Here is a 10070-nt window from a genome sequence, read left to right as displayed (position 1 = left end):
GCTGACAGTGTGGGGACGCGGTCAGGAAGGTACCAACCGTACCTTGTCAGGCATCCACAGATGCATCTCAAGCAGGTCCAAGGAGGTGATCCTCCCCCTCTATTCAGCACTGGTCAGGCTGCAGTTGGAGTACTGCATCCAGTTCTGGGCGCCGCACTTTAGGAGGGGTGTGGACAACTTGGAGCGAGTCCAGAGGAGGGCCACCCGCATTATCAGGGGGAAGCAGGGCAGGCCCTATGAGGAGAGGCTAAGGGATCTGAACCTGTTCAGCCTCCACAAGAGAAGGCTGAGGGAGGATCTAGTGGCCTGTTACAAACTAGTCAGAGGGGACCAGCAGGCATTGGGGGAGTCCCTGTTCCCCCGAGCACTACCAGGAGTGACTAGAAATAACGGTCACAAGCTGGCAGAGGGTAGATTCAGGCTAGACATCAGGTGGTGCTACTTCACAGTCAGGGCGGCTAGGATCTGGATCCAACTTCCAAGCAAGGTGGTGCTGGCTCCTACCCTGGGGGTCTTTAAGAGGAGTTTAGACGAACACCTTGCTGGGGTCGTTTGTCTTTGTTTAATTAATCCTGTAGTTATTAGTTTTAAAAATGCATCTCTTTCGGATTCATAAAACAAAATCTAGCCTTACTGAGCATCTTGACAGTGCATCTGATACTTCACTGAAAGTTATTTCCACACCTGGGTTAATGCTTTTAGCCATTGTTAAAAACAGGCCGAATCTGCAGGGCTGTGGAAAAGAAGCTGTATTACCAGGAACATCTAACAGAGAGTAGAATTGCAGAAAAAAGGATAGCTTGATTAGAGGAACATCAAAGCCACTAAAAAGGAGTGAGGGAGTCATTAACACCTGTGGAATTAATTGTTCAGAAGGATTTGGGTTGATCATAATGAGCCATGAGGTAGATAGACTCCCTCACTGATGCCAGAATAGGAATGCTACTGCCACTGCCTGGCAGTTGGTTCCAAAATTTGGGTGGACCAGGAATCAAAGGGGGTGTAGTTGTACCACTGCACCCCACTCCTGGATCTGCCCCTGGTTCTGACTGTATTTTTTTTGAAATTTCACGGAAGCCACTCACATTGGAAGGTGCCATATAGTCAGGCCTAAAATATGGTGGTATCTTACAAAATAAGGTTTGTTACACTGAGGTTGGATCAATTCATATTTTCTTTGAGCATTACATATTCAAACCCTTTAGAATCTCTAGTTACCATAGCTTGTGATCTGGCACTTGGCAAGCACATTTTACCTTCTGAGTAAATTTTTTCACATTTAAAAGATGTGCTAGAAATCTTGTAAAAAAACAAAAAAAGTAACAGTACAGCCTCTGTCTTAAGAGTGTACAGTATAGAGTTTACTCTGAAATAATCAAGAGCCATACATAGACAAGAGAAAGGAAAGGGAAGAGGAAGGGCAAAGGCAAAATGGTTATACTGTAGTTTGATTGTACTCTTCTTCTCAATGCGATCGTTGTTGATCATCTCCTTTCCTACTTTCAGTTGTTCCCAGCAAATTTTATTATGAGTTTAAGGTACTAGTTTTGATCTCAAACTCTGTTGGATTGTATTCCTTCTACTTGGGTTATGGTCTCTATCCCTACATGCAACTTTGGCAACTGCATACATCTAAATCAATTTAGCTAACGGCACCTTGGTGTGTAATGAGGCGCAGGTTCATTCTTACCAAGGGATCTTGGGCTCTAAAACTCAGTTTTCAACTTGGGTTACCACATTGATATTGGTGATCTTCAAAACATTCTGCAAAACTCATTTGTTTTCCTTATCCTTTTTTGAGAGGGAGGAAAGGAGAGGTGGTGATGGAGGGCATCCTGATATACAGGAAAGTTTTTCACATTTGGAAGATTATTTTAAAAACTAGCAAATTGCCGGTCATGAATGATGGTCAGGCAGGAACGGGGCGGGACGGAGCACCGGCACCCAGTGCCCCATGGTGCCGCCATTCCACCTCTGGCCCCTTTCACCTCTGGTCTGGCTCCGTGCCCCCGCCCCCCGCCACTCCACCCCGTGCTGCTGCGAGCTCCCAGGAACAGGGGGGAGGGGAGTTTGCATGCGGTGGCAGCTGCTGACACCCAGTGCCCCGCTCTGCTGCCGGCCCACGTCTGGCCACATACACCATCCCCACCTCCCTGCCCCCACTTTCTTTCTTTTCCCTCCCTCCCCGCCACCTCCCCCTCTCGGCCAGCTGTTGCCTGGGCAGCAGCAGCAGGGGTGGGGTGCACAGCGACAGCAGGGGGGTGATGCCACCAGAACCCCCCCATTCCCTGTCCCACTCCCCTCTCTCCCTCCCTTACTCCCCTCTTCCCCACCGCCCCCACCCTCTGCTGGGGAGAGGGCAGGGATGGAGCACTGCTACCCACCATCCCGCGCTGCTGTCACCTGCCAGGAGCCAGCACTCTGTGCACCTTGCCAGCACCCCATGCTGCTGCCGCATCCAAGGGGTGGCCTGGCCCCTGCCCCCCTGGCCCTGCTCCTTGGAGGTGGTGGAGGCACAGCACTGGCCTCGCCCCCCTGCTCTGTCCTTTCCATCATGGCAGCACTCTGCCATGCCAGTCCATCCCCTGAGTCCCCCTCTGCCAGGGATGGAGCTCTGCCATGACACTGGGGACGAAGCTGGCCAGTGCCACTGCCATCTTGAAGGTGCAGGGCCAGGTGTGGGAGGAAGGCCACCTCTTGGATGACGCGGCAAGGCCAGAGCGGGGGGAGGGGCAAGGCCAGCACTGCACCACCAGCACCCTGTGTTGCCACCACATCCAAGGAGCAAGGCCAGGGGAGGGTGGGGCAAAGCCAGCATCTCTGGCCTCCCCCTGCTCCTTGTGGCCCCTCAGTGCCTGCTGTCATGATGGTGCTCCACCATATGTATCTGTCTCAGAGCACTCTAGTTGGTTGTTTCAGTCAGCATTGTGATTGGCTGGTGAGACAACCAGTCACAGTGCTCATAAAGCGTTACAGACAGACAGACTACGGATTTTATTATATTAAACTTATTAGGAGTGTATTGGTGTAATTTGGATCTTAATGTAAGTAATTCACCTGGAGCTTGACATAGTTGCAGATGACACCAATGACAGTGATGATTATTAATCATATCCTTTTTTTTCCTCTGTATTTTAGGGACTGCGATGAAGGAACCTGCACAGATAAATCTAACATCCTGTATGCCTGGGCAAGAAATGCTCCACCCACCAAACTTCCCAGTGGTATGAAGCCTTTCATTTTATGAAATTCTTTGTATAGAGGAGATAAGGGGGGTAGTACAGCTTCCCAGTGTAATGATTTCATTTGGCTACCACAATCAGCAAAAATTAAATCACTCTTGTAACACCTGACAGACATTTAATTATCTCAGTCAATAAATGAGGGGAAAAGCCCACAGAAAAACAACATAGCTTCCCCAAAAGCTGCTCTTATGAACTCACTTTTTGCTCCCACCAACTGTGTCATTCCTGCTCAACTATTCACCTTAATTTCCCAGAATATGCTTGAGAAAACAGGTGCATTTATAGCATTGTCTAAACTGTAAAAGCTAGCAAAATCTCTTTTCATTTAGGAGGAGAAGCACAAGTTGGAGGTTTTGCTAAATACTTTTTCAAATGGGAAGTTTAACTTGGGAAGGTAAAATCTGGAAGCAGAGCTTGGTAGTTAACAAAAGAAATTGAGAAAGGAGTTGGGAACTTTGTAAATGTAACTCCATTACAGAATAACCCACCATTTGTTTAGGTAATGGAGGAAGTAAAGAAATGAGAGAGAAGTTTATATGTTTAGAGGGTGTGCAGAAATCTTTATTAAAACATGTGGGAAAATCAAGTTTTTCAGTGGCTCACTCTGTTCTGTATTGAATTACAGAAGAACAGGTACTTTTGGTTCCTTGCCATTGGTGGAATGTACTGGAAATGCCTGTATTCTCTATAAAGGGAAAGTTCTGTTTGAGTAGGGGCATCAACCCCCACCCGGTACCTGGATCAGATCCAACCCATAGGGCTACTTACAGACTGGATCCAGGCCAGGGCATAGGAGTAGCCACTGTGCCAGTGACACTGGGCCTGGACACAGCAAGGGGTTTGTTTGCAAGGTGTCCTGGGTCAGATGTCCAGTATGGGTCTGGGGACGGCAGTAGATCTGAGGATGGGGATCCAACAGAGTTCAGTGTCTGGGGTGTAAGGAGGGTTTGCAGGCAGCTGCAGTGGTGACCCAAACTCACTGCTAATAGCCATGGCCAGTGGGGCCACAGGACCCACAGTCAGTTGCAGGCCACACCACCCAAATTCTGGCAGCCCCTGGTAGCCTGCCAGGCTGAATAGAGGCCCTGTGGGCTGGATCCAGCCCATGGGGCCATACGTTTGACACCCCTGACCAAGAGAATCTTTTATAGCAGTCTCCTTGACACCCTTTTGCCTTCTTGAACAGCGTTTCCTGTAGCCAAAATCAGTACAAAAAAACAAGACTAGCTTTCCTGAAAAACATTTTTCATGTTAATCAGTATAGATGTTGCTTGAGCTTTCAGCGCACTTGCTCTTTAAAAAAAAAAAAAAAAAAAAGGTGAATGATTCACCAAAGCTGTACAGTCCAGCAAACCCAAGATATTTACTTTTAATGCCAAACCTCCCCTGGTCATTTGTCACTGTCTCTAAACTGCTTCTAACTGCAGATGTGTTATTGAGTTACCAGTCTCCTTTCCTTCCTTGCGGTATTTTTAATTCCTCTTATTTGAAGGCCCAAGTATGCATAGAGATGCATCAGTCCATTTTACAAAGAGGCTTTGCCATTGGCAATTGTTAATCTAGAGCAAGGATGTCAAACACCCCAGCCTACCTTGGTGAGATTCAGACCTTGGGGCTCCTCAGGAGCTGTATTTGGATGCAGTGGCAGCAGTGGGGTGAGCAGTGGCTGGAACTGCAGGATCTGTGCAATAGTCACTCCCCCACCCCACCTGCTGACACACGTCTCTAATGGGGTCTGGTATCTTAGATTTCAATGGAGGGCCCTGCCCTTGAATCCCCAGCCCTTCCAGGAGCCTCGTGGGCCTGATGACCAGGTTCTGTGAGCTACATGTTTGACACCCTTGATCTAGAAGGATACACTGGCTGAATAGGCAAGAGTAAGTTTCTTTTCTGCTGCTCTCCAAGTATTTTCATTGTTAGCCAGGTGTAGAAAGAGCCTTTACCATACTAGTCATGGTGTGTAATCTGTGTTCTTTTTTTTTTTTAATTCCTCCACGTTAGAAGTAAGCTGTTTCAGACTGATTTGCATCTTTAACTGTTCAAATTGGAAATGAAAATAAGCATTTATTCTTTGGAGGAAATGTGCAGCTCTCTTTTTATACTTCTACCAAATGTCCTTTTTGGAATGAAAATTATTTGCTGAAAGTAGTTGTCACTGTTCAGTGATAGCTGTGACTTGGCACATGATACTTTTCAGTATTTTTATGTTTGGGTACATTTCGAAAACTATATATTATTTATGTGTTTATTTTGTAGCTTCCATGACCAGAACTTTCTTAACAGATATCTCAAAATTAAACTTTGTCTCCACTGAAAATGTTGAGGAATATTCTTACACTGTGTTGATTGTATTAACGATAATGAACTGCTTTATCTTTTTATTTACCACTTGTAAGGCTTTAATGCATCTTCTTTCTGTTAAGGTGTTGGATTCAAAGTTGGAGGAAAAACAGGTAGCAAATATTTCGTGCTCCAAGTACATTATGGAGATATCAGTGCATTCAGAGGTATGTATGTTGGCAATCCTAGCCTTGAAATTATTTTGAATTACTTCTGACTAGAAGTAATTGAAATAACTATAACTAGTTGTATTAAAAACTAGTTGTATTAAAAAAAATACCTTATGTCCCTAAAGGCAGTCATAGCCATGCATTTTATTCTACCCCAGAGACAAGGATAGCTTAACTGGATCTCCTTTCATCTGAAGAAAAAATAGTATTTTAGTGTAAAACAGTTAATAATAGGATAATGCTCTATCTGTAAATCAAGATTATTTTGTATTGATGAGTCATTTATTAAAAATATGTTGCAATGGTTTACATCTTTTTGACCCTTGGTTATATGACAACTGATTAAATCTATTTATATTCAAAGAGATGAATAATAGATAATCGTGTCTCAAGTATTTTCAGAGTAATAAAATAGAAACAGCACTACCCCATTTTTCTTCGTGCAACAGGGTTTTTATCTTTTTTTCTTCTCTTATTATTGCCAGCAAGCAATTGAACATCTGTTTCTTGTATTTTTGTGAATTAGTTTCTTGAGAATCAAATGTCCACTTTGCACATAGTAAGTTTTTCACATTTTGATGAATGGTGGGGGGAGGAGGGAAGAAAAGAAAAAGGGTTGTTCTCTTGGTCACCAGTTCAACTGTAATCCAAATCACAGGTTGCATTTGACATGCATTAATCTAAACAACATGAAACTCTAGTTTATAGGAGGCATGAATACAGTGAGATCTTCAAATATTGATTTTGATAACTTAAAAACAGTTAGGTAGTAGTATGCATGATTAAGAGTAATAATAAGTTAAGATCCTAAAAGTAAGTTGGTTGTTATGTTTGGAGGCTAAACTATTGACTCTTTGAAAAGTGCCATTTGCCTATGATTCAGAATTCAGGGTTCTTCGCATTATTTTAAAATCTTACATGGCATATTTCAGCTGTGTATTAATGATAATTATTTTTCCATTTGATGTCAAATGAAAACTTACTTATTAAATATTCAGAGTGTGTGTGTGTACCCAAATATGTAATATTGTCATCTATATATACTTACAGTTTATAGACATCTCAGTGTTGTTTTGTTTCCTGCCTTAAAATTAACATGGAAAGCACTGGGTTAAGTACAGAAGCTGATAGAAATTACTTAAATGATACCAGTATGATGGACGCATACCAATATCTTAGATGTATATTAGTGTTGTTGTGTTGCAGAGTTCAGTGCTCCCTGCCCATCCTCTCCAAGGGTGGAAACAGTGCCCAGTGTATTCACTAGTTCCATGTTCATGGCAGGGGGGAGGAGGAAACAACCCTTCCCCCCCACCGCCACTTTATCACAGTCTTTAAAAAACAAAACATAAAAATAGAAGTCATGGTTTCATATTTATATCTTAGGTTATCAAAAAATACTGAATAATTTCAAGCATGCCTAGTCTATTCACTTGTCAACGAATATTTGAATTCCATGATTATAAATCCCTCTCTGATTTGCTTTTCGGACAAGATGAAAATTAAATCAGAAGTAGGGTAGAAACTAATAAACGATTGTGTTCTTTAAAGTAAAAGTACCTTATTCTGATACTTTCCAGACTCCAATTTATTAATTTATTTAATATCCTTGTGCACCATTTGCAGTTACAGGATCCTTCATTAGCTTTGGGGCCTCTCTTATCCACAAACAAACAAAACTACAGTTTGTCATCATTTTCTTGGCTTTGATTATGGTATATTACAGTCTAGATCATAAACCTAGGTAAAAGTGGAAGGACAAAGTGGGAATTGTAAGTCTTGGATATAACAGAAAAAATCAGATGAATTGCAGGCAATGGCATAAAAGGGTGAAATTGGGATTTTGAGATTTAAAAAACAGCTTTTTATAGCAGGAAAAAAGTCCCCTTTTAAAGTGAGTTACATTGAGTTATAGAATAGAAGTCTTCTAGTGTTGATAATAGAAATCTTTCACTTTAGTTTCTAATGCTTTATAGACTACTTCTAACTATACTATAGAAAGCAATCCTGCATTAAATGGGGACATGTATGAGATGATTACAACTTTTTATTGCAAATTCCTTTATAACAGAGGTGGGCAATTATTTTGGACGGAGGGCCATTTACCAGTTTTGGCAAGCTATAGAGGGTTGCATGGGTAGCCCCACCTCTTGACAGGTGCCCCACTCCCTGGTCACCATCTTGAGACCAATGTCCCAATATCTTTGGACCAATGTCCCAGGGCCAGTGCCGATGGGGCCCAGAGTGGGGCACAAGCTGGCAGGGGTCTGTGCAGCCAAGCTGGGCTGCACCAGCAGGGAGAGGTGGGAGCTGGCCCTGCTCCATAGAGCCCCTACTGGCCCGGACCCTGTACTCCTGCCACCCTGCTCTGGGCCCCACCGGCGCTGGTCCCCGGGACATTGGTATGGGCCCCACACCCCTGCTGATTCCTGCACCCGCTCACTCCCAGTGCCGCCTTCAGCCCCACGGTACAGGCCTGACCCTATGCTCGCCGGCAGGGAACGAGCTGGTGCTTAGGGTGGGGGAAAAGTAACTCATCCACCACCCCGTGGCCCACACTCCCTGCTGTAGCTGCTCACAGCCTGCCCTGGGCTGTTTTGAGTAGGCACAGGCAGCCCCACCAGGCTGCAAGCAGTTGCAGCATGGGGTGCCGGCCGTGGGGTGGGGGAGGGGCTGCTTTTCCCTGCGCTTGGCATTAGCTTGGAACCCGCCCCTGCTGCCAGCCTGGGCCCCGTGCCAACTCTAGGCTCACCCGTCGGGGCTGCGCCACAGCAGGAGCAGCTGTGGCCCCCCCGCTTGCCACACTGGGCAGTGTTTTCTGCTGCTGCCCGCCCAAAGCTCGCACCATGGGTGCGTGGGCCGTGGTGTGGTGGAGGGGCTGCTTTTCCCCCATGCTCGGCACCAGTTTCCCATGCCGGTGCAGCCAAGGAGACACATGGTCCCAAGCTGGAAGCCCCTTCTGGGGCTCCTGGGGCTGGGCAGGCCCTGCTGTTACAGGAGCCCGCCAGGGCTTCCCCTGGGTCCTACTGCTCTTGGCTCCTGTCAACTTTGACAGGAACCAAGGACAGATAAATACATATTAATTTTCTAAATTTTTTTAGGGGCCCCACAAGCCAGATAGAATGGCTTAGCGGGATGGATGAGACCTGTGGGCCATATTTTGCCCACCCCTGCTTTATAACATAAGTTTATATAGTTATATCAGGGTGCATTGTAATATGACTAATAATAATTGAATGGAGGTAGGCTGTTTTCATTGTCTAATACAGGGGTTTGTCAACCAGGGGTACGTGTACCCCTGGGGGTACTTGGACTGGTCCTAGGGGGTACGTGAGGGTGGGTGGGGACAGAGTGCTGCAGCCTCCTAGGAGCAGGGGCAGGGCAATGGTGCCCCTCTACAGGGCAGGGAAGCTTGCACACAGTGGCTGCCACCACCACACATCAGACCAGTGAGCTTCCCTGCCCCGCAGAGGGGAGCTGCTGCCTTCACCCCACCCCAGTGAGCTTCCCAACCCTACCCTACCTTGCCCTTGCCCTGCTCCTGGGAGGCAGCAGTGCTCCATCCCCGCCCACCCAGGCACTGTCCCCACCACCCTGCTCCATGTCCACCCATGCGCCACCCCTGCCTGGTGTTCGGCTGTGTGCTAACCCCCCCCACTCCCACTCAGCGTTTGGCTGCCAGCTAACTCCCCTCCCCTGATCAGCATTCAGCTGCGACTTAACCCCCCACCACTTGGTGTTCAGCCACCAGGGGCACTTAGACTAAAGAAGGTTTGAAAACCCCTGGTCTAGTACAACTGTGGGCACTGCTATCTGTGCTGAGAAATAATCGCTTTCTATATTGGAGAGTACAGGTAAGTTAGTAGTAAAACCCTTGAGATTTTTTGGTTGCCTAAATAAGTTATAATTATAATTACAACCCTCCAAAGAAAATAAATTAGGAGAGAGAGCCTGCTCTTCATTATTGCTTGGGGATGTTGAGGGTTCCTTTTAACTCTTAAGTACAATTTACATATGTGAGTTTCATGAAATTTCTACTAATAAAGTGTGCATATGTGTTTTAAAAAGATTGAAGGATGATAGCCAAGTGAAGTTAATTGTGTGTATGTGTGAACTTACTCAAGAAAATTTAATTAGGGTCTGAATCTGATAGTTGTTATAGTCAGTAAGGTTTTGCTTATGTAAGCAAGCTATTGTGAAATAAGCCAAGACCTGAATTTACACTTAATAGCTATTTCATGCTAGCACCCAGAGTAGACCACCTTATTTCCTGCCAATTGATCTTTTGTGGCTTGGAGTGGTCTTCACTAAGTGC

At 45.5% G+C, this 10070-nt stretch overlaps 1 protein-coding gene across 4 annotated transcripts in view; it reads left to right on the top strand.

Moving 5' to 3' along the window:
* The window catches only part of PAM (peptidylglycine alpha-amidating monooxygenase), a 166660-nt gene that overhangs the window by 61529 nt on the left and 95061 nt on the right, over positions 1 to 10070 (top strand). For all 4 annotated transcript variants that reach the window (XM_006022903.2, XM_006022900.2, XM_006022899.2 and 1 more), the window contains exons 5-6: positions 3139 to 3224; positions 5669 to 5752. In XM_006022903.2, the coding sequence (XP_006022965.1) occupies positions 3139 to 3224; positions 5669 to 5752 (170 nt within the window). The remainder of the gene's footprint in view (positions 1 to 3138; positions 3225 to 5668; positions 5753 to 10070) is intronic.

This window comes from Alligator sinensis, unplaced genomic scaffold, assembly GCF_000455745.1.
Source record: "Alligator sinensis unplaced genomic scaffold, ASM45574v1 scaffold575_1, whole genome shotgun sequence".
Lineage (NCBI taxonomy): Eukaryota > Metazoa > Chordata > Crocodylia > Alligatoridae > Alligator > Alligator sinensis.
Note: the sequence above shows the minus strand (reverse complement) of the source record. Positions and strands in the feature narration are given on the sequence as shown.